At 37.4% G+C, this 24,029-nt stretch overlaps 2 protein-coding genes across 2 annotated transcripts in view; one reads left to right on the forward strand and one right to left on the reverse strand.

The window, feature by feature from the left end:
• Nucleotides 1-24,029, forward strand: part of LOC140733296 (SH3 domain-binding glutamic acid-rich-like protein 3) — a 234,651-nt gene that overhangs the window by 61,612 nt on the left and 149,010 nt on the right. The window lies entirely within an intron of this gene.
• ttk (ttk protein kinase) overlaps nucleotides 1-24,029 on the reverse strand; it is a 61,015-nt gene that overhangs the window by 14,352 nt on the left and 22,634 nt on the right. Inside the window, exons 8-17 of the mRNA XM_073056426.1 lie at nucleotides 16,126-16,211; nucleotides 15,782-15,860; nucleotides 14,895-15,006; nucleotides 14,427-14,507; nucleotides 13,388-13,557; nucleotides 12,616-12,767; nucleotides 12,334-12,502; nucleotides 12,155-12,247; nucleotides 2,548-2,705; nucleotides 1,156-1,307 (exon numbers count right to left, since the gene is read on the reverse strand). Coding sequence (XP_072912527.1) covers nucleotides 1,156-1,307; nucleotides 2,548-2,705; nucleotides 12,155-12,247; nucleotides 12,334-12,502; nucleotides 12,616-12,767; nucleotides 13,388-13,557; nucleotides 14,427-14,507; nucleotides 14,895-15,006; nucleotides 15,782-15,860; nucleotides 16,126-16,211 — 1,252 coding nt within the window. The remainder of the gene's footprint in view (nucleotides 1-1,155; nucleotides 1,308-2,547; nucleotides 2,706-12,154; nucleotides 12,248-12,333; nucleotides 12,503-12,615; nucleotides 12,768-13,387; nucleotides 13,558-14,426; nucleotides 14,508-14,894; nucleotides 15,007-15,781; nucleotides 15,861-16,125; nucleotides 16,212-24,029) is intronic.

Here is a 24,029-nt window from a genome sequence, read left to right on the forward strand (position 1 = left end):
GATTACCAAAGACGGAGCAACACCTCTGCCCGCCAAGGTAGACGCGATCCGCCACTTTGCCCGGCCCAACACGGTCAAAGGCCTGCAGGAGTTCGTTGGTATGGTGAACTTCTACCACCGTTTCCTCCCCTCAGCAGCCCGTATCATGCGCCCTTTGTACACCCTGATGTCGGGTAAAGGCAAGGACATTACTTGGGATGAGGAGGCTGCAGCCGCTTTCGTTAAAGCCAAGGAAGCCTTGGCAGGTGCCGCGATGCTGGTGCACCCCAGAACAGACGTTCCGACCGCCCTCACGGTGGACGCATCCGACACAGCAGTCGGTGGGGTACTGGAGCAGCTCATCGAGGGGCGCTGTCAACCCCTGGCGTTCTTCAGCAAGCACCTACGACCACCCGAACTCAAGTACAGTGCTTTCGACCGGGAGCTGTTGGCACTGTATCTGGCAATCTGGCATTTCAGGTACTTCTTGGAAGGCAGGCCGTTCGCCGCGTTCACGGACCACAAACCGTTGACCTTCACGTTCACGAAGGTGTCCGATCCCTGGTCGGCTTGCCAGCAGCAACATCTGTCCTACATCTCCGAGTACACGACAGACATCCAGCATGTCTCGGGGAAGGACAACGTCGTGGCGGACGCACTCTCCAGACCAGCTGTCCAGGCCCTGTCCCTGGGGGTGGACTTGGCGCAGCCGGTGGAGGTTCAGGCACCGCGGTGCAGAGGCAGACCTCCCAAACAGAGGCTGATCCAGACTGTGGACATTGGGGGGTGTATCGCCGGTTCTGGAGGGGGGGTTATGTGGCGACCCACTTTCTGCGCAGGCGAACTGGCTCACAAATAGCCAGTGTGTGGGGAGAGACTTTGGTAATGCACCTTTGACGTCATTTCTGCCCGGAGAGGGCGGGCGCTAGGGATTTAAATACCAGCACCGCGAAGTTTGAATAAACTAGTCTCGAAACGACTTACCGACTGCGTGTCCTTATTTCAGCGCTGTGTGTAGCACATCACTACAATCTGATTATTTTCTATGAACTATAGTAAATCAAATAGGTTTCTAAAATGAGATACCAACACTCACAATTACTAAATGAGTTATTTTTTTAAAAATGAGGTTCAGAAACAATTGCCCATTTATGTTAAAGGTAAACTAACACTTACCATGCTGATGAATTGTGTGAACAGCTTCCAACATATTTTCCCAGTATAGTTTGCGCTCCAGTGGATTGATTACCTTTTTCCTTCGCAGCAAAGTGTTCAAATCTATGTTACCACATTCCATCACCATGTAGATACAATTATCTGTGACCTCACTATATTAAACAAAAAAATTTTAATGTTTTAAAAACACAGACAGTGGAGATGAGATAATGGAATAATGGAGAGCAGCTGGTCAAAGGGGAAGGATAAGTCTTTGCCTGGGTAAAGGAAAAGTTCAGTCATTTGGGCGGAGTTGTCCATTGGTTGTAAGGGAACCAACAGGATGCTCCCAACAAAGTCATTGATAAGAGCAATATATCTGGCTCCCTTACAAGTTAAGGTAGAACATTAAACATCAATATGTATAATATATTGTTTTTAACATAGCCACATCATATATTTATTAATAAATTTTATACTAAGTAACTGCAGAATTTAATAGGGCAGCGTCTAATAGTTTGATCAAAAAGTAGAAAATTTACAGTAGAAGCTACAGCCTACAGAAAAGCAAAACAAAATATATTTAGGAAATATTAGGAGAGTTTAAAATGAATGCTTTGCAGTCATTGATAATTTTCATTTATTTTGGACAATTCAAACTAAGAAAATGGCCTGGTCAATTCATTGGACATTTGAGACCCTGTCCCAAAATAACATGCCATGTACAGACATAAATTACATAGTTACTGATAATTAGATACCACAATGACAAATCTGTGTAAATAGTGATTATACCATGATAGATTGTCGTTTTGAATTCAAACATGACACTTGGGATGAAAAGCAAACTGGGACACCGCGAGGTACAAGCTTTTTTAAGCAATGGAAAAAAATGTCATAATACAACTGCAAAATGAAGAACATGGGAAATATTATCCATTGTGGCAAGGTAATGAAGTCAACATTGAAAACCGTATGAAAATATAATACAGTAGATCCCAGTTAATTGGGTCACATCAGGACCAGTACATATGGCCAAATTAGCTGAAATAGTTAAAAAGATCAAACTACCGTTTAACTGAGAATTAATTAATGTATTTATTTAAAGTGGATACATTTGAAGATTGGCCATAGTATTGAATAACAAAGCAAGTTTAAGGAGCCACATGCCTGCCCCAGCTACAATTAAAAAATGTGCTTAGAAGTTAGCCTCATTAATTTTGACCACAACTTACAAAACCCAACACCACCTGAGTAGCTTGCCCTTGGTTTTTAATTCCCCTGCTTTGGAGTTTGTATTTCATCACCATGTTCTTACATTGCTGCTGGCACAGAAGATATTACATAATACACAAAGCCAAATTTCAACAAGCTACAAAGTAATCAAGCTTACTAAAAAAAAAATCTACTCACTAATCAAAGAGCTTGATTATCTTGTCACTGTATGGTTGTAGACGTTTCAAGAATTCAATTTCATCCTTGTAGCCAGCTATTGCCTGGTCATCCGCATTTTCCAGGTTCACTTGCTTAATAGCGTACAGTTGTTTCTTCAAATCTAAAACTTGGTATACCTGGTAGGAATAAAACAGTATACTGTCCAAATAAAGAATGCTTCTAACTCAGTTCCTTCAATCTGCACCCAGATTTAAACAGAAACACAACATTTCAACTACCATCCATGAAAACTCCTTTATCTTTTCTAATCCCACTTAGTTAAAATGTTTAATTTATTGGGGAAACCAAAGGGGGGGGGGGGGAGTGAAGGAACAATATGTAGAAGCACAGTATTTCTGTTTTTAACAAAAAGGTCTTTCAGTAAGCCGTAACTGTAACTACTCATACACTACGTCACAGAAGCAGGTGGTCATCCATTTCAAAGATTCAGATTTATACATAATCAAAATCAGGATGAACTTGGGACCATCCGGGAAGCTGAAAACATCATCGATGAAACCGTGGTCAGAGTGGAGGCTTCAGATAGTAGCTGGGTGACCGTTAGAAGTAAGGGGAGTAAGCAGTTAGGCTTTCCCTCAATGAATATATCCCTTTGGATACTGCTGGTTTGGCAGTGGAAATTACCTACCAGAGCATTGCTGCAGCAGCCAGGCCAGTGGCCAGCTCTGAGGCTCAGCAGGAAAGGATAAGTCAGGGAGCACGATGGCAATAACGGACTCAATACTTCAGGGAAACGAAATGGGGATTCTGTGGCCCTGAAAGACATGCCAGGATGGACTGCTGCCTACCAGGTACTAGGGTCCAGGATGTCTAAGAGCTGCTGCATTTTATACAATGTGAGCAGCTAGAGGTTGTGCACACTTGCACCAATGATATAGGCAGAAAGGTGGTTAGAGTTCCTGCGCTCTGAGTATAGGGAGCTAGGAAAGAGACTGAAGAGAAGAACCTCCAAGGTCATAATCTAAAGATCACTTCAACACTATGTGATAGTCAGGGCAGGAATAGGATATTAGTTCAGACAAATAAATGGCTCTGGTTCAGGTTCTTGGATAACTGGAACCTTTTCTGCAGCACAAGAGGAACGGATTAGAACTAAATTGGAGGTGAACCAATATCCTCACCAGGAGGTACACTGGTGCGACTGAGGAGGATTTAAAATAGTTTGTCAGGGGAATGGGAACCACAGCACCATGCCAGAAAATGGACAGATGGAGAGGATGGTAGATATCAAAACCAGTAAAAAAAACAAGCAAGAGAAAAGTAATAAATACGATGGGATGGAAAGTTTGAAGTGTATGTATTTTAGTATTTTAATGCTATTAGCACGAAAGGTAAAGGTGATGATAAGGAGAGTGCAATCCCGCCCCAATAGCCACCGTGACATTGAGGAAGAGATAAGCGGGCACATTAAGGTGAAAAAACAATAGGGTTGTTCTCATGGGGGACTTAAACTTCCCTAATATAAACTAAGACTTTGGTAGTGCAAGTGGTTTAGATGAGGCGGATTTGTTAGGTGTATCCAGAAAGGTTTCTGGAGTCAATATTTACCGGTAGTTAGTCCAACAAGAGAAGGAGTTGTACTGGACCAGGTGTCGGGTAGTAAGCCTGGCCAGGCGACTGACATTTCAGTGCGTGAACCATTAGGGATCAGTAATCACAACTCCTTAAGCTTTAAGATAGCTATAGATAAGGATAAGAGTGGACCTTGAGGAAGAGTATAAAATTGGATCATGGCAAATTACAAGAACATTAAGTAGGAAGTAAGGGGAGTCAATTGGGAATAGCTGTTTTTGGGCAAGTCCACATCTGACATGTGGAGGATGTTTAAAGGGCAACTGCACAGAGTACAAGGAACATATGTTACATTAAGAAGGAAAGACAAGGATGGCAAGGTTGGCAACCTCTTGGATGTTGAGAGAGGTGATGAATTTAGTCCAGAAGAAGAAAAAAAGGAAATGTATGTAAAACATAGGAAGCTAGAATCAAACAGAGCCCTTGAAGATTATAAAAAAGCCAGCAAAGAATGCAAAAAGGAAATGGGGAAAGCCAGGAGGGGCCATGAAAAGTCCCTGGCAAGCAAATATAAAGAGAATCCTGAGGCATAAAAAAAAGAGAAAAACTGCAGATGCTGGAAATCAAAGTAATACATACAAAATTCCGAAGGAGCTCAGCAGGAAAGGCAGCATCTATGGAAAACAGTAAACAGTCGACACTTCAGGCAAAGACCCTTCGTCAGGACTTCATAGAATCCCAAGGCATTCTATACAAGCATTTGGTTCAAGATGGCACTAGTGAAGCATAGCAACAACTTACTGGTGGCAAACAAAACTTTTGGAGTTGAGCTTTAGAACCACTGGTACAACCTGGCAATGTTGTGGTGTGAACTGAAGTCTCAAAGGTGCAGAGCAGTTGTGGCATGTTGTTGGTTGCTGTGAACTCATTTTCATGCAATTCAGTTCTGAATGTTATTTGCTTACTTTTATTGCTTGTACGATTTTTTCCCCCCTGCAAGTAGGGTGTTCGACTTTTTTTTAAAAAATGGGTTGTATTGGGTTTATTTGTTTTGTGGCTGCCTGTAAAGACACGTATCTCAAGGTTGCATATAGTATACCTACTTTGATAATAAATGTATTCTGACCTTTGAACAATAAGAACAAGAAGTTAACTACGGAGCGGGTAGGAAACAAAGGAGGAAACATTTTCTTGGATGTAAAGAATGTGGGTGAGATCGTTAATGAGTACTTTATCTCAGTACTTACCACGGAGAAGGATGTGGAGGATAGGGAGATCAGTGTTAAGCAGTAAATAAAAATAAAAATCAAGTCCAAATAAGAATGATGAAATGGCTGCTTGGATTTAGAACTGGCTTGTCCATAGAAAGCAGAGGGTAGTTGTCAAAGGGACTTATTTTAACTGGGAGTTTGTGAATATTGAGTTCTGCAGGGATCTGTACTGGGACCCCTGTTGTTTGTGATGTATATAAATGACCTGGAAGAAAATGTAGATGGGTGGATTGGTAGTTTCAAATGATACAAAGATTGGTAGTATTGCGGATAGCATACAAGACTGGCAAAGAATACAACGGGATATAGATCAATTGCAGAAATGGGCAGAGAAATGGCAGATGGAGTTTAATCCAGCCAAATGTGAAGTGTTGCACCTTGGTAGGTCAAATACAAAGAGACATTACGTAGGCAGAAGAGATTAATTTAGTTAGCCATTTGAATACTAATCTAATTGGTTCAGCATAACTTGTGGGCTGAAAGGCCTGTTCCTGTGCTATACTGTTCTATGGTCATATCTGCATGTAGTACTAAAGCTAAAGGCTGGCCAAGATTTCATAAAATGTTGGAGCATAATCTTCTTGCTATTGTATTCAATGCATTAACTAAAAGACCAACATTGCATATGCCTTCTTAACCATGTTATCAACTTATGCTGTCACCTTAAGGAGCTTTGCAATTTCACTCAAAAACATGCTAATTGCTCTAATCTATCTTTCAGACACAAAAACATTAATTATTTAAATTAAAATACAAAATATATTTCCTCTGTACTTCAATACTCCGTGGGAACCTATCATTCACAGTGTACATTCTAGCCGTGTGTTTTGGGACATCACTTCATGTTTATCTGGATTAAATTTTATTTGCCATTTATCAGCTCATTTCAAAAGATCAGTAACATCCTATACCCTAGGATTACCCCCTGCACCATCAAAACCTTCACTAACATTCATGCCATCTATAAGCTTACTGATCCTGAGAATTGGGGACAACAACCAGCCTTAAGTTTAAACTTGTATCAGATAAATGACCTGACAAAGTGATCGAGAATACAATCTTTAGTATAGCTACACAGTGTCTATAAAAAAGTATTCACCCCCCTCAGAGGTTTTCATGTTTTATTGTTTTACAACATTAAATCACAGTGGATTTAATTTGGGTTTTTTGACACTGATCAACAAAAAAAAAGACACTGGTGTCAAAGTTTAAATAGATCTCTGCAAAGTGATCTAAATTAACTACAAGTTGAAAACAGAAAATAATTGATTGCTAAGTATTCACCCCCTTCAAGTCAGTATTTAGTGGAAGCACCTTTGGCAGCAATTACAGTCTTGAGTCAGTGTGGATTGGTCTCTATCAGCTGTGCACACTTGGACCTGCAATTCTTCCCCCCCCCCCCCCCCCCACCCCGCTATTTTGCTTTACAAAATTGCTCAAGCTCTGTCAGATTGCATGGGGATCATGAGTGAACACTTTTCAAGTCCAGCCACAAATTCACAATTGGATCGAGGTCTGGACTCTGACTTGGCCACTCCGGAACATCAACTTTGTTGTTTTTAAGCATTAGCTCCTCTGTAGCTTTAGCTTTATGCTTGGGGTTATTGTCTTGCTGGAAAGCAAATCTTCTCCCAAGTCGCAGTTCTCTTGTAGACTGCATCAGGTTTTACTTCAGGATTTCCTTGTATTTTGCTGCATTCATTTTACCCTCTACCTTCACGTGCCTTCCAGGGCCTGCTGCAGTGAAGCAACCCCAACAGCAGAATGCAGCCACCACCATGCTTCACAGTAGGGATGGGGTGATTGTTGATGATGTGCGTTGTTTGGCTTATACCAAACATAGCATTTAGTCTGGTGGCTAAAATGCTAAATTTTGGTTTTGTCAGTCCATAAAACCTTCTTCCAGCTGACTTCAGAGTCTTCCACATGCCTTCTCTTTGCCACTCTTCCATAAACTGTGACTGATGAAGCACCCGGGGAACAGTTGTATGCACAATCTCTCCCATCTCAGCCACTGAAGCTTGTAACTCCTCCAGAGTTGTCATTGGTCTCTTGGTGGCCTCCCTCACAAGTCAACTTCCTGTACAGTCACTCAGTTTTTGATAACAGCTTACTCAAGGCAGAATTACAGCTGTGCCATATTCTTACCATTTCTTGATGATTGACTCAACTGTACTCCAAGAGACATTCAGTGATTTGGAAATTTTCTTGTATCCATCTCCCGATGTGCTTTTCAATAACCTTTTTAATGAATTGCTTGAAATGTTCTTGTCTTCATGGTGTAGTTTTTGCCAGGGTACCGACTCACCAGTTGGACTGTCCAGATACAGGTGTATTTTTACTATAATCAATTGAAACACGTTGGCTGCACACACTGGTCTCCATTTAACTAATTACGTGACTTTTAAAACCAATTGACTGCACTAGTGATGATTTACTCATATTAAAGGGGGTAAATACTTGTGCAATCAATTATTTTGTTTTATAATTGTGATTAGAAATAAAGTGGATGACCTTGTTGTACAACTACAGGTTAAAAGATATGACATAGTGGCCATCACTGAATCATGGCTAAATGATGGATGTGATTGGGAGCTAAATGTTCAAGGATACACCGTGTATAGGCAAGATAGGAAGGTAAGTAAAGGGGGTGGCGTGGCCCTGATGGTAAGCAATGATATCAAATCACTAGAAAGAAGGGACATAGGATCAGAAGAAGTAGAATCCCTATGGGTCGAGTTAAGAAATGGCAAGGGTAAAAAGACACTAATAGCAGTTATATACAGGCCTCCAAACAGCAGCCGGGATATGGACTACAAGTTACAGCTGGAAATAGAAAAAGCGTGTCAGAAGGAAAATGTCAAGATAATTATGGGAGATTTTAATATGAAAGTGGATTGGGAAAGTCAGGAAGATACTGGATCTCGGGAGAGGGAGTTTGTAGAAAGCCTACGGGATGGCTTTCTGGAGCAGCTTGTCCATAAGCCCACCAGGGAATCTGCTGTTTTGGATTGGGTGCTGTGTAATGAGCTTGAGGTGATTAGGAAGCTAGAGGTAATGGAACCCCTTGGAAGCAGTGATCATAATATGATCTAATTCAGTTTCAAATTTGAAAAGGAGAAGCTGGTATCAGGTGTATCAATATTTCAGTGGAATAAAGGAAATTACAGTGGTATGAGAGAGGAACTGGCCCAAGTTGATTGGAAAAGTAAGCTAAATGGAGGGACGGTAGAGCAGAATTGGATGAAATTCCTACAAGAAATAAGGAAAGTGCAGGAAAAATATATTCCAAGAAAAAAAAATCATAAAAGGAAAAGTGACACAAATGTGGCTAACGAGAGAGGTTAAGGCTAAAATAAAAGCAAAAGAGGCAGCGTACAAGGAAGCAAAAATTAGTGGGAAAACTGAGGACTGGACGAATTTTAAAAATTTACAGAAGGAAACTAAGAAAGTCATTAGAAAAGAAAAGATGAATTATGAAAGGAAATTGGCAATTAACATAAAAAAGGACACTAAGTTTTTTTTTTAATATATGAAGAGTAAAAGAGTGGCACAGGTAGATATAGGACCTATTGAAAAAGATGCTGGAGAAATTATAATGGGTAACAAAGAGATGGCAAAGGAACTAAATGAGTATTTTGCATCAGTCTTCACAGTGGAAGACATTAGCAACATACCTGATAGCCAGGGGTCTCAGGGAATAGAATTAGGTACAGTCAAGATTACTAGAGAGAAAGTGCTTGAGAAGCTAAATGGACTAAGGATAGATAAATCTCCCGGACTGGATGAAGTGCATCCACGGGTTCTGAAGGAGGTGGCTTTGGAGATTGTGGAGGCATTGGAAATAATCTTCCAGAATTCAGTAGATTCTGCCATGGTTCCGGAGGACTGGAAGGTCACAAATGTAGTTCCGTTGTTTAAGAAAGGGGGGAGGCAGCAAAAAGAAAATTACAGACCTATTAGTCTGACATTGATAGTTGGAAAGTTGTTGGAGTCAATCCTTGAGGATGAGATTATGAATTACCTTGAGCTGCATGACAAAATAGGCCCAAGCCAGCATGGTTTCATGAAGGGAAGATCCTGCCTCACCAACCTATTGGAATTTTTTGAGGTAATCTCGAAAAAGATTGACAAGGGAGACGCTGTGGATGTTGTGTCTTTGGATTTTCAAAAGGCCTCTGATAAGTTGCCGCTTAAGAGGCTGCTTAATAAGATGAGAGCCCATGGAATTACAGGAAGGATATTGGAATGGGTGGAGCATTGGCTGATAGGCTGAAAGCAAAGAGTGGGAATACAGGGATCCTATTCTGGTTGGTTGCCAGTTACTAGTGGTGTTCCACAGGGGTCTGTGTTGGGGCCTCTTCTTTTTACACTGTATATCGATGATTTAGATTATGGATTAAATGGTTCTGTGGCTAAGTTTGCGGATGACACCAAGATAGGTGGAGGAGCAGGAAGTGTTGAAGAAACAGAAAGGTTGCAGAGAGACTTGGTCAGTTTAGGAGAGTGGGCAAAGAAATGGCAGAGGAGATACAATGTTGAGAAATGTATGGTTGTACATTTTGGAAAAAGAAACAATCGGGCAGATTATTATTTAGATGGGGAGAAAATTCAAAAATCGGAAGTACAAAGGGACTTGGGGGTCCTAGTGCAGGATACCCTAAAGGTTAACCACCAGTTGGATCGGCAGTAAGGAAAGCAAATGCTATGTTGGCATTCATTTCAAGAGGAATAGTGTATAAGAGTAAGGAGGTGTTGATGAGGCTCTGTGGGGCACTGGTGAGACCCCATTTGGAATACTGTGTGCAGTTTTGGGCCCCCTATCTTAGAAAGGATGTGCTGATGTTGGAGAGAGTTCAGAGAAAATTCACGAGGATGATTCCTGGAATGCAGTGACTAACATATGAGGAGTGTTAGTTGGCTCTTGGATTATATTCATTAGAGTATAGAAGAATGAGAGGGGATCTCATAGAAACATTTCGAATGTTGAAAGGGTTGGACAGAGTAGATGTGGAAAGGCTGTTTCCCTTGGTGGGTGAGTCTAGGACAAGAGGTCACAGTCTTAGAATTAGAGGGTACCAATTTAAAACAGAGATGAGGAGAATTTTTTTCAGCCAGAGGATCGTGGATTTATGGAATTCGTTGCCACATACAGCTGTGGAGGCCCAATCATTGAGGGTTTTTAAGGAGGAGATTTGCAGGTATCTAATTAGTCAGGGTATCAAGGGATATGGGAAAAAAGCAGGAAATTGGAACTAGATGGGAGAATAGTTTAGCTCATGGTGGTGTGGCGGAGCAGACTCGATGGGCCAAATGGCCTACTTCTGCTCCTTTGTCTTGTGATCTTGTGATAATTTATATCACTTTATAGAGATCTGTTTTTACTTTGACACAAGATTTTTTTTCCTGTTGATCGTTGTCAAAAAAAAGCCAAATTAAATCTACTCTGATTCAATGTTGTAAAAAAAACATGAAAACATCCAAGGAGTGTGAATACTTTTTATAGGCACTGTAACTGCTTCGCTCCACTGTTCTACTCTCCATTCTCATTTTTCTCTCCATTCAAGGATTTATCCATTTTTCTTTTGTTGATTAGCTATTCTACTTTCACCATCCTTCCAAACATGTCTCAGCAGAAAGTTTTTCAGCTCTTCTACCAATAATAAATAAGCATCCTATGGTTACTGACCACCCCACCCCCACCAATGGAAACAATCTTTCCTTTTAAAAAATCTCCAAAACCCTTTACATGATTTTCAACAATTAACATTTCCTGAATCTTTACTGTTGCAAGGAGACCAACCCCAAGTTCTTGCATCTTTTAATTGAAGTCTTTAGCAAAAGTCTAGTAGATCTAAACATACAGGATATGCAAGTTGAAGCCCAGGACATACCTTAAAGATCTTAATTTCCTTTTGAACTCAAAACCTCTACCTCAAAAGACATTAATGTTTTTTTAAAACTTTCGACTAGCTATACCACAGAAAATTTATACACAATTATTGCAGTTGTCAAGAATTTTTCAGTTCCTTAAAAATTCTTTCATAATCCTATCCAACAAAACCTATGGCTCCCCATTTCCTCAATTTACCAGCATTAAATTGAGGGGATCTGCCAATTGCAGGAAATTATATTCTCCAAACATGCTTTTGTTTGTTTTTGGTCAGGTGCCCATGCTGAAATTGTACCCTGGTGTGTGCCATCAGGTCATACATTTCAAATGAAACCTGTCTTAACTCAGATCCCTTAAGACCACTGCTATTTTTTTTCCCCAATCAGGGAAAAAAAACTTTTAATTCTGCCTCTGATCCTTTCAGCTACTTTAAATACAGGGTGCACTACTCTTTTAATTCCATCTGTTGAAAAGTAATTTCTTGTTCGGAAAGCTGAATAATCACATAATTCAAATCTTCAATCATAACAATTACAAATGAGCATTCAGACCATTGCAGTTTCTTTTAAGAATGCTCCTAAAGTCTGCTTCTGCAGCATCAAGTTAACAGTTCAACATGCAAGGAGTCTCTCTTGTTTCTACTTGCTTCTTGTTTCTCATTGTTTCTACTTGCATCACTGTGTTTTCCATCATGTATCACAAGATTTACTGCATGAGTTATTCACACTGAAAATAAAACATTCAAATGGATATTAACTTAACTGTGATCTGTTCTTGACTATAAATGTTGCATTGATCTAGCTTAAACATACAAGCCCTTGAACTCAATACTACAGCCAGCTGCTGCAAGTCATTTAAAAATGTGGTGAATGAATTAATTGCAGATTACCTTACTTGACCCTCCTGTTCCCAGTAATTTTATTATGGTGTAGATTTTCTTTTTAACTACAATACTTTCATTGGTGGAAAACGCCCCTGCAACCTAACCAAACAAAACAACATGTTAAACTCATAACAGTTTAGCTTCAAAGTTACATACTGTGTTTAAAAAGTGAAATACATTATTACCCCCAGCTGCTGCAGAAATTGAGAAGATCCATATTGCTGAAACTGACAAAGTTGCTGCGGTGTTGCTGCAGTTGGTAGAAAATTGGTGGAAAACTGGGAAACTGGAGTAAAATTGTTTGGAGTTGAAACCTGTATCATTGCAGATTTGCTCACAATTGGTGTCTGTGAACTTGAAACAAAATCCATAGTAGTACACATTAGAGATTAAATACAAGAGAAGGCACAAAACCAGCCTTAAGCAACTATTGCATACGTTATCAATTTAGCAGAAATCATCATTACCTGCCTGCATAGCTATGGGTCATTTTGGTGTTTGGTGTCTGACAAACAGACACTTTTGAAGCAGCACTTTTACCAACACTCTTAGTGGATGGAAATCTCCTTGGAGCAAGCATTACACCAGCCTTCTTCATAGTTGCTTCACTTGCCTGTGACTTAAATCAAATAATTATACATTTCACTTCAGAATTTTGTGTAGTGCTCTTTTATTAATTCTCTCATTTATAATTCCAGAATAGCTACCAATTTTAGTAGAAGGGAGGTTAGTAATTATTAAGTTTAATTAATGAGGCCCATCAGAATTATAGTCATACAGTAAAACAGTATGCACACGTGTCTTTTGTCCCAACTCATCCAATCCAACCAAGATGTTGATCTAGGCTAGTTCTATTTCCCTCTAAATGTTTCTTATCTGTATACCTGGCTAAGTGTTTTATTACACTGTCTTAACCACTTTCCTTGGCATCTTGCTCCATATACACATCATCCTCTGTGTAAGGAACATTCCTTTCAGATTTCGTTTAGATCTTCTGACCATTAACAATCAAAACCTTGGAATTGATAATTAATACGAAAGATCAATTATCTTACACATAAACCTGACCTCTAATTTCACCTAATCATCATGTTTGGCATTTCAAACATTACAGTGACTACAAAAACCAAAAAGACCATAAAATTGTAAAGGTGCAATAAAATATTAGTTCTAGTCTGCACAAAATGAATTAAGAAATGAAAAACAAAGTAAGCAATAAATACAAAAATAATCTACTACCTCGGGAGACATGTAATCAAAACCACTGCTGAACATCTCTTTCCCCTTCATAGCAGGACATTCTTGCTTCTTTTCCACATCAACATTGTGAAACTTCAGTTCCTCCAATTCCTTTTCTTTAAGATTGCCAGACTTTTTCCCACATTTGACCTTAATTTGGTCAGGATTTGCTGAAAGAATAAAAATAAAATCATACTTATGCATTTAATTTTGGTACGAGTGAACTGCGTGATATATTTTTTTAATTCACCATTAGTTTCACAGAAGAGTCCTTAACATAAAGCTGAACACACCACATACATGGTGTTACATAGAATAAGATATCAATTTCCTACAATGGAAGACTTTGAAAAAATAATAAACAAATACATTTCCTCCTCTCTTTCCCCTTCAAATCATATTTACATATCCATTATTGCACTTAATTTCCAAAAAACATGATCATGAGCTGCCATTACTGCAAGCCAAAAATGAATCAATAAAAGCAGATACAATAGCCCTTGACAGTCAATGCAGAAAAAATAAACTTCATCTACATTTAAGATAAAAGCAGACAATGTTAAATGTCACAAATGAACTTAAATAGTAAGCCAATCCAATGACTTAAAAAGCCAAAAAAATCAACTAAAAAGCTGAAAAACTTCAAGTAGCACCAGTTAGATGTGTTGCAATAAAATATGAAAATGTTGAAAGAGAGAATGTCTAGTATATTGAAGCAGAATAAATGGAGTAATACACCAGCCATAACAATTACAAGAAGAACGAAAGGTGGCTTTATGTTGACCAGGAATCTTTCATGTGTCAGTGATAGGTCTTGCCGAACGTGTGTGTGGATTCAGCAGCCATATGTGTATGCTGTGGATCCTGGCTGCTGAACCAATCACCCAGGAGAAAGTTATGTATTGGAAGATTACAACCACAAACTAGAGATCTGGCATTTAATCAGATTGATTTAGAACTTTGTTGTCAGCTGTTTTTGGGAGTTAGATTTCAATAAAGGAACAATTCCTGCTGCTTCTATCTATAAGAAGTCATGTACCTGCTGGATCCAGCTGTTCTCGTCTCCCTTCAGATACTGGTTTTTCAGAGTCCTGAGGAATCTGACTTTCAGGAGTTACATCTAAAAAAGGTTAAAATGTGAGGCATATAGACACAAGGATCAGTTAAAGTTAACCTGTCTTTTCCCATGTTCTCCATGCAAGTGTCATTCCTGTATGGCTACCTGACTTTGCCGATATCATCTGCCTCCCTGGATTTAAAAAAATAAATAAATAACCATCTTTTCCCCACTTCACCACCATATAAAATAATAGTGTTTAAATTTCAGATTTAAACACCATTAGCCCTCAGCTAGTGGACTATACAGTTGACTTGTACGTATATCCCTTTCATTCTGCCAAATAATAAAAAATGTAAAATAATCCTTTCATTGTCATTGTTCATTAATAATCAAGACATAATGCTAAAGACAATAAAGTTAAACTAGGTGATTTTATAAAACACATACCTCCTGGCTTTTTTAAAGTAAATTGTCTGCCACAGGAAAAGCTGGGGGAGTCATTTTCCCCACCATCTGTTGGACTTTGCAAATCAGGGAAATTGATACCAGATGAACTATTCTAAAAGCATAAAATAAGCATTAATTAATTTGTAATACTTGGTTGTCAGAACATAATAAAAACGCTAGTAGGCTATTCAACTGTTTGTGCTTTTCCTGTTATTTAGTTGTTTTACCTTAGCACCACCTTCTTGCACTAACCCACATTCAAAAGAGGTAACAGATTATTTTTTTAAAGACATTAAGCAGTGAATAAGTGTTCACAGCATTCGCAGATAAGGAATTCTGAAGATTCAGCATCCTTTGGGTAAACATTTATCAATTTTATTTATTTTCCTATTATAAGAAACAGACTTTAGATCATCAACAAAAATGAATTAGTGAATTGAAGTAAAACTACCGCATTCATTATTTCTATGATTCAATATTTTTATTTTCTACAAGTCAGTAACACCTCAAATCCAAATTGCATTATTTACATTTGAGCACAAAGTAATTTTGGAATCGAAACAATAAAATATTGGAAAAAACATACAAGCTTCAATGTCCAGAATTTGCCTTTCATCTGTCAAGAGCTACAGTAGAGCTTGTAGCTTTTCTGACATAATACTTCATACACTTGTACTACCAAAGAATTCAAATCAATAACGAGGGCAGAGACTGTATTGTTTATCTGAAATATTGCAAGTTTTCAATATCAATTATGACATTATTTGGAAGCACTCAAGAACCAAATGTTTTATAAGAAGTTATGTCTTTACAAGGAGCTGACTCAAAACCCGTCTTGGCTATCCAATATTAGTGCAAAATATAATTTAAGTTGTGAAATGAGTTACCTTCAAGTCAGAAGCACACAAATCTGCTTCAGGTAAGGCTGACAACTGAGCATGTGTTGTTTTAGTTGGACGAGTTTGACTGAAAGATAATAGAACAAGATGTTGTCCAATAGATGAAATACAATTAGATTTTAAAGGTTGAAGTACTTAAGCCTTCTAATTGCTATAAGTTTTTTTATTAGTATTATATTGCCACAAATTATTTAGTAACTCGTTTGCTGTATTTCACAATTCACTAAATGCCAAAAATCTGAACCACTGTCACCAATACATTTGAAATAACTTGTTTTCAAATACATCTTAAATTCACTAGTTAAATAATTATAAATTTGTTTAATATTTACATATTTACAGAAGAAACATTCAATCTCCTTGAACCACTCACTGCTCCACTTATTGTTGGCTGAAGGGCACCATCTGCTTGCAAGATCTAGGAAAATAAAAGATTTTTATGTTGAAGGGCAGCTAAGTTGGGACTTGCAGCTGCCAGTGTTCTTTTTTAACAAATACTAACCTGCCAACATTGTATAAATAATAATTGTGGTTTAACCTAGATTCAATAACCATTGAATATTCAATTGCAGATTATATTTTGTGTAATTTATAGATAGATCGAAAGCATTCACCACTTTTAACAGACCAAATGCAACTACAACTTGTATGATTAACAGACATACATTTACTTTGTAGATAAAGGCTCAGCACTGAAAACAAAAAGGTTGAGTTTTACACAACAAATACAACTGAAAATGTAAGATTTGATGCATTTAAGAGTACAAGGTCTTTGTGTCATAATTACTACCCACTCACTGGACTTTGCTTTAGAGATTTTTTATATGCTCTTTTCCTGCTCAGATTATTTTCGATGCATGAGGTAAATAAACATGTGTGAGCCTGATGTCAAATTTGAACCAGAATCCATGCAAAAATTCTGAGCAGTGCTCAAGATGACATCTTCTTTGCTGATTCCCCAATTCAAAAATGATTCCTTGACACAAATTTACTTATGAGTCAAGATGACTTGGAAATCTGATTCCGGAACCACACACCTACTCACTGAAGGTACACTAGCTGTTGACAGAGATTCTCTCTTTATCCTTTCTCAAATTAGCCATTTGCCTGAAAAGGATACGGCATCATTAAGGCTAAGTAGCCTTCTCCTCCCCATTTGTGATTTCTACGCTTGCATTCTTATATTCTCTTAAGTAGTGTCTTTCTAGCTATTCTAACCACAAGGAGATCACTGGCCATGTACGGTCAGCAATTAGATGACTTCTTTAGAGACTGCAAAACAAACCACTACTGTTACTTCATTGCTTATCACAAAATCCAGACCACTCAGCAGATGTGAAACCTCATGCTTCTGAATCCATTCCAGTTTAAAATGGTGTTGGTGAAGCACATCAACAACTTGCTCGCAGCAACAGCAACTATTAACTATTTTATTAATCACAGCCTTTCTCGAAAATGGTCACTGCAATCAGTGGCCTCTAACTTCCCTTTTGGTGTCCAGCTTTCAAACCATCTACCCGACCTGGTATTTTTGCAGTGTCTCAGTTGAGTCTCACAGGTAGAGGATGGTTGTGACTTTGTGTGTACAGGCCAAATCAGGGCGGCAGGGCCGGGGCCTGAGAGTGGGAAACAAGCTTATGTTTGAATGATTTAAGCACCGGGCCGAATTGAAAAGTTTAGTTATAGGCCAAATCGAGGCTGCTGGTTCCGGGTCTGAGACCATATTGAAGTGGCAGGGCCTGGGTCTGAGAGCGAGGAATGACCCAATTTGGCTGATTTAAGCACCAGGCTAGAATGAAAAGGTCAGGGTGGAAGTGAGGGACAGTCTGGTTTCAGGTCGCTGCTCCACGAGGAAATGGCATGCAACGGATGAGCTCCTGGATCAGCTGTGACTGGCTTCGTAGCTGTTGACTCCCTTTTGTGAACTTCAATCCTGAATGTCATTTGCTCATTTTAATTGTATGATTTTTTTTTGCATATTGGGTGTTTGACAGTCTTCTTTTACTTAAATGGGGTCCATTGGGTTTCTTTGTTTTGTGGCTGTCTGTAAGGAGAGGAATCTCTTGACTGGATATATACTTCTATAATAAATGTACTTTGAACAAAAAACAGGACAAATCAATAAATTCATCTCAAGCAGGTGTAAAGATAAATTAATTTCCCCCCAGAAAAATCTTCAGAATGATTCAACCGGGGGGGGGGGGGGGGGGGGGGGGGGGAAGAGGAGAGAAACACAATCCAATTAAACCATAAGTTCCTACTTATACAGCATGTGTACTATCACAACTAAAGCTATTTAGATAATCTTTCTTTCTTTTTCAATTTTTTATTAATATTAATAATATGAACAAAATAATATGAACACCAAGACCAAGGAGATGGTGGTGGACTTTAGGAGATCTAGGCCATATGGAGCCAGTGATCATTAATGGAGAATGTGTGGAGCAGGTTAAGACCTACAAGTATCTGGGAGTACAGTTAGACGAGAAGCTAGACTGGACTGCCAACACAGATGCCTTGTGCAGGAAGGCACAGAGTCGACTGTACTTCCTAAGAAGGTTGGCGTCATTCAATGTCTGTAGTGAGATGCTGAAGATGTTCTATAGGTCAGTTGTGGAGAGCGCCCTCTTCTTTGTGGTGGCGTGTTGGGGAGGAAGCATTAAGAAGAGGGACGCCTCACGTCTTAATAAGCTGGTAAGGAAGGCGGGCTCTGTCGTGGGCAAAGTACTGGAGAGTTTAACATCGGTAGCTGAGCGAAGGGCGCTGAGTAGGCTACGGTCAATTATGGATAACTCTGAACATCCTCTACATAGCACCATCCAGAGACAGATAAGCAGTTTCAGCGACAGGTTACTATCGATGCAATGCTCCTCAGACAGGATGAAGAGGTCAATACTCCCCAATGCCATTAGGCTTTACAATTCTACCGCCAGGACTTAAGAACTTTTTAAAAGCTATTATTAATGCTTTTTGAGATAGTGATTTAGATGCATATCATATTTTTTACTGAGTTAAGTATTGTATGTAATTAGTTTTGCTACAACAAGTGTATGGGACATTGGAAAAAAGTTGAATTTCCCCATGGGGATGAATAAAGTATCTATCTATCTATCTAAAATACAATTGATATATTAATAAAGGGATTACAAACATACAAATTCCCATTGCACGTGAAAGAATACATAAGCAATGATTACAGTATAAATGAGTTTTCCCAAAACATGAACCATACAGTATATGTATGAACAAGGTAAATCTAGGTATTTCATAATATATGATATAAAAAAAACAGAAAAAAGAAAAAAAATGTTTACAAAATTAACTAAACTACTAATCTAATAGCTAATAAAGAAAAAAGAAGCAAAAAAAGAAAAAAAAAGAAAGAAAAACTAGAAAAAGAAAAAAAAGGGCTGTTTATAATATCTCACAAGAATACATAATCATCAGTGTCGTCAACTCCGATCCTCTCAACATAAATAAGATTAAAGCTGGAAAATCAAATAAGCTTGGAACAGGGTCATATTACATCATATGAAAATATTGAATAAATGGTCTCCATATCTTTTCAAATTTAATAGAAGTAGCGAATACACCACTTCTAATTTTTTCTAAATTTAAACATAACATAGTTTGAGAAAACCAATGAAATACAGTGGGAGGATTAATTTCCTTCCAATTCAACAAAATAGATCTTCTAGCCATCAGAGTGAGAAATGTAATCATTCAACAGGCGGAAGAAGATAAATGAAGTGAGTCCATCATTGGTAAACCAAAAATTGTGGTAATAGGATGGGGTTGTAAATCGATGTTCAATACCGCAGAGATAATATCAAAAATATCTTTCCAATATTTTTTCAAAAGCGGACATGACCAAAACATATGAGTTAAAGACGCGGTTTCAAATTGACATCTATCACAAATAGGATTTATATAAGAATAAAAATGAGTTAATTTATCCTTGGACATATGGGCCTTATGTACGACCTTAAATTGTATTAATGAATGTTTGGCACGTATAGATGATGTATTAACTAATTGAAGAATTCTATCCCAATTCTCAATAGGAATAATAAGATTGAGCTCTCTTTCCCAATCATTTTTTGTCTTATAAAGGGGCTCTGAACGTATCTTCATAATTATATTATAAAGTTTTGATATAAGCCCTTTTTGAAAAGGGTTTAATTCAAACAAACTCTCCAAAATATCTGAAGACACAAAATTTTGAAACGTAGGAAGTACCGTACTTAAAAAATGCCTAATCTGTAAATATCTAAAAAAAATGAAATCTAGGCAAATTATATTTATTAGATAATTGCTCAAAAGACATAAAACAATTGTCCAAAAATAAATCAGAAAATCTTAGTAATCCCTTAGTTTTCCAAGCTGAAAAAGCTTGATCTATAATTGAAGGGTGGAAAAAGCAATTAGATACAATAGGAATATTTAAAACGAATTGAGTCAACCCGAAAAATTTCTAAAATTGAAACCATATACGTAAAGTATGTTTAACTATCGGGTTGTCAATTCGTTTCGGCAATTTAGAAAGAGCAAAAGGGAGAGAAGTCCCTAAAATAGAACCCAGAGCATAACCTGGTACCGATTTAATTTCCAAACTCACCCAATGAGGGCCAAAAGATCCATCCCAGTCTTTCAACCAACATAACAAATATCTAATATTAACTGCCCAATAATAAAATCTGAAATTAGGTAATGCCAACCCACCTTCCTCCTTTGTCTTCTGTAAGTATATTTTACCTAACCTGGGATTTTTATTCTGCCATATATATGAGGAAATTTTTGAATCAACATTAGTAAAAAAAGATTTCGGAATAAAAGTTGGTACCTCTTGAAAAATATATAAAAACTTAGGTAAAATAACCATCTTAATAGCATTAATCCTACCTATCAGAGATAAAGATAATGGTGACCACTTAGTAAACAAGCATTTAATCTGATCAATTAAGGGTAAAAAATTAAACCTAAATAATTCTTTATGATTTTTTGTGATTTTAATCCCTAAGTAAATAAAAGAGTCATTAACTAATTTAAAAGGTAAGTTTCCATAAATTGGGACCTGTCTATTCAAAGGAAACAATTCACTCTTATTAAGATTTAACTCATACCCAGAAAACTCACTAAATTGAGCCAACAATGAAAGAACTGCTGGAATAGATTTCTCAGGGTTAGAAATGAATAATAATAAATCATCTGCATACAAAGATAACTTATGAATATCTGTCCCACGATTAATACCTGAAATATCCTGTGATTCTCTGATGGCAATTGCCAAAGGTTCTAAAGCAATGTTAAATAGTAATGGGCTAAGAGGACAGCCTTGTCTAGTGCCCCGAAATAAACGAAAAAAGGGAGATCTTTGATTATTAGTAAACACCGAGGCTACTGGAGTGTGATAAATCAGTTTAATCCAGGAAATGAATGTCGCACTAAAATTAAACTTCTCCAACACATAAAATAAGGCCATTCAACTCTATCAAATGCTTTCTCCACATCTAATGAAATATCACATTCAGAAGTGCTATGTGAAGGAGTATAAACAATATTCAGTAATCTCCTAACATTGAAAAAAGAATAGCGATTTTTAATAAAACCGGTTTGATCTTCTGAAATAATTTGGGGTAATACCTTCTCCAGCCTGGATGCCAGTAACTTGGAAAAGATCTTGGAGTCTACATTCAATAAAGATATTGGTCTATAGGATGCACAGTCAGTAGGGTATTTATCTTTCTTCAGTATTAAAGAAATGGAAGCTCTATAAAAAGATTGTGGCAAATTCCCCAATCTAATTGCTTCTTCAAAAACCCTGCATAACCAAGGAGAACGAGTAGCGGAAAAAGATTTTTAAAATTCTACTCTATACCATCTGGACCTGGTGCTTTCCCAGAATTCACTGAGGAAATAACCCCTTTAATTTCTGCATCCGTAATAGGAGTATCTAATATTGAAAGATCATCGGATGATAATTTTGGAAAATTCAATTTCCCAAGAAAATCACACATGGTATTACGATCCTGAGGGAATTCAGATTGATACAGGGAGGTATAAAAGTCTTGAAATGACTTATTTATCTCATCATGGTTAACTGTCAAATCCCCATTCTGCTGACGAATCTTAGTGATTTGACGTTTAACCGAAACATTCTTCAACTGACTAGCTAACAGTTTACCCGATTTATCACTATGTATATAAAAATCAGATCTGGTTTTCATTAATTGATTTTCAATCGGAAATGTAAGTAATAAACTATGTTCCGTTTGAAGTTCAACCCTTTGTTTGTAAAGCTCCTTACTAGGTGTGATCGAATATTTCTTGTCAATCTCTTTAATTTTATCAACCAATAACAGAGTTTCCTTCTTAATGCGTTTTCTCAGACCAACAGAGTAAGAGATAATCTGTCCACGTATACACGCTTTAAAAGTGTCCCAAAGTGTTCCGCAAGAAATATCATCCGTGGAATTAGTTGAAAAGAAGAAATCGATCTGTTCCTTCATAAATTTAATAAAGTCCGGATCTTGCAGTAAGGTAGAGTCAAATCACCATTGTCTAACATTAGAAGCTGTATCCGTAAATTTAATAGAAAGTTTTAATGGAGCATGGTCAGAGATAGCTATAATATCATAATTACAACCAATTACCGATGGAATAAAACAACAGTCAATAAAAAATAATCAATTTTCGAATAAGAATGATAAACATGTGAGAAAAAAGAAAACTCTTTGTCGTTAGGATGCCGAAATCGCCAAATATCAAAAACTCCATTATCAGTCAAAAAGGAGTTAATACAAGTGGCCGACTTATTGGGTAAAGTCTGAATAGATATAGATTTGTCCATCAAAGGATTTAAACAACAATTAAAGTCACCACCCATTATTAACTTATATTCATTTAGATTAGGTAAAGAAGTAAATAAGGACTTAAAAAAATCAGGACAATCCACATTTGGAGCATAAACATTAACCATAGCAACCTTTTTATTACAAAGTAAACCCGTAATTAACAAAAATCTACAATTCGGATCCGAAAAGATATCGTGTTGAACAAATGCAATAGAGGAGTCAATAAAAATTGAAACTCCCTTTACTTTGGCATTCGAATTTGAATGATACTGTTGACCCCGCCAAGACCTAAAAAAGTGATATTTGTCCTCCTTCCTCATATGAGTTTCTTGTACAAAAATGATATGAGCATTAAGTCTTTGGAATACTTTGAAAATCTTCTTTCGTTTAATCGGATGATTTAAACCATTAGTATTCCAAGACACAAAATTAATGGTCTGAGCCATGCTTCTAAAATCAACCCTTTGGTATAAAAAGGGTTAACCAAATTATAAACTCATGCACCCGGAAGAGGAACAAAAATAAAGAGCGGACCCGGAAGTGACGACATCGTAGACATATTTGAAGTTCAAAAACAGCCCAAATGAAAAAACTAAAACAAACTGGTAAAAGAAAAATAAAATTAGAAAACAGACCATCTCCCACCCCCACAAGAAAAAGAAAAAAAACCAAAATATGGCTAGAAAAAGGAAAAAATGAGACTAATTCTACCCCCATATCAGCGGAAGACCACTCCATATATAAAGTATATTAAAAAAACCACCCCGACTTTAAAAATTATAATCACTATACTAAAACCACACTTCTTAATATACTTAGTTGTTAAAAAAAAAGAATATAATTACTAAAAGCTTATAAATCGGGTTATAACCCAAACAAATCAAGAAATATTTAAACTATGATAAGCGATGCATTATAGGAAGAAGACGAGAGAAGAAAAAATAACGCCATCTTAAACAAAACCAAGAATATTTTTCCAAAAAACCACCATCTTAATAAAAAAGAATTCACCTTCGAAGGAACAAAAATAATAGTCAAAAATATAGTATAATGGTTAAAGTGTATAAAACAGAGCGATTAATATAACGAAAACACACTTTAACTTAAATATAAAGTATAGGATAAACCTACACCAATAACCAGAGACTAAATCTGGTTTGAGGAATCGAAAACCATCTTACACGATCAGAATCACTCATTTATTAGAGATTAGTGACTGTAGCAGTAGGGAAGTTCACCTCCAGATAACTTCTCGCTTCAGATGTAGAAAGGAAAACCTGGCGTGGAGCATTCGACGGAGATATTCTAAGCTTCGCAGGGTATAAGAGCACAGGTTTTAGATTTTTCTCATAACATTCAGACATCAGAGGTTTAAAAAGAAG

This window comes from Hemitrygon akajei, chromosome 9 (assembly GCF_048418815.1).
Source record: "Hemitrygon akajei chromosome 9, sHemAka1.3, whole genome shotgun sequence".
NCBI classification, from domain to species: Eukaryota; Metazoa; Chordata; class Chondrichthyes; order Myliobatiformes; family Dasyatidae; genus Hemitrygon; species Hemitrygon akajei.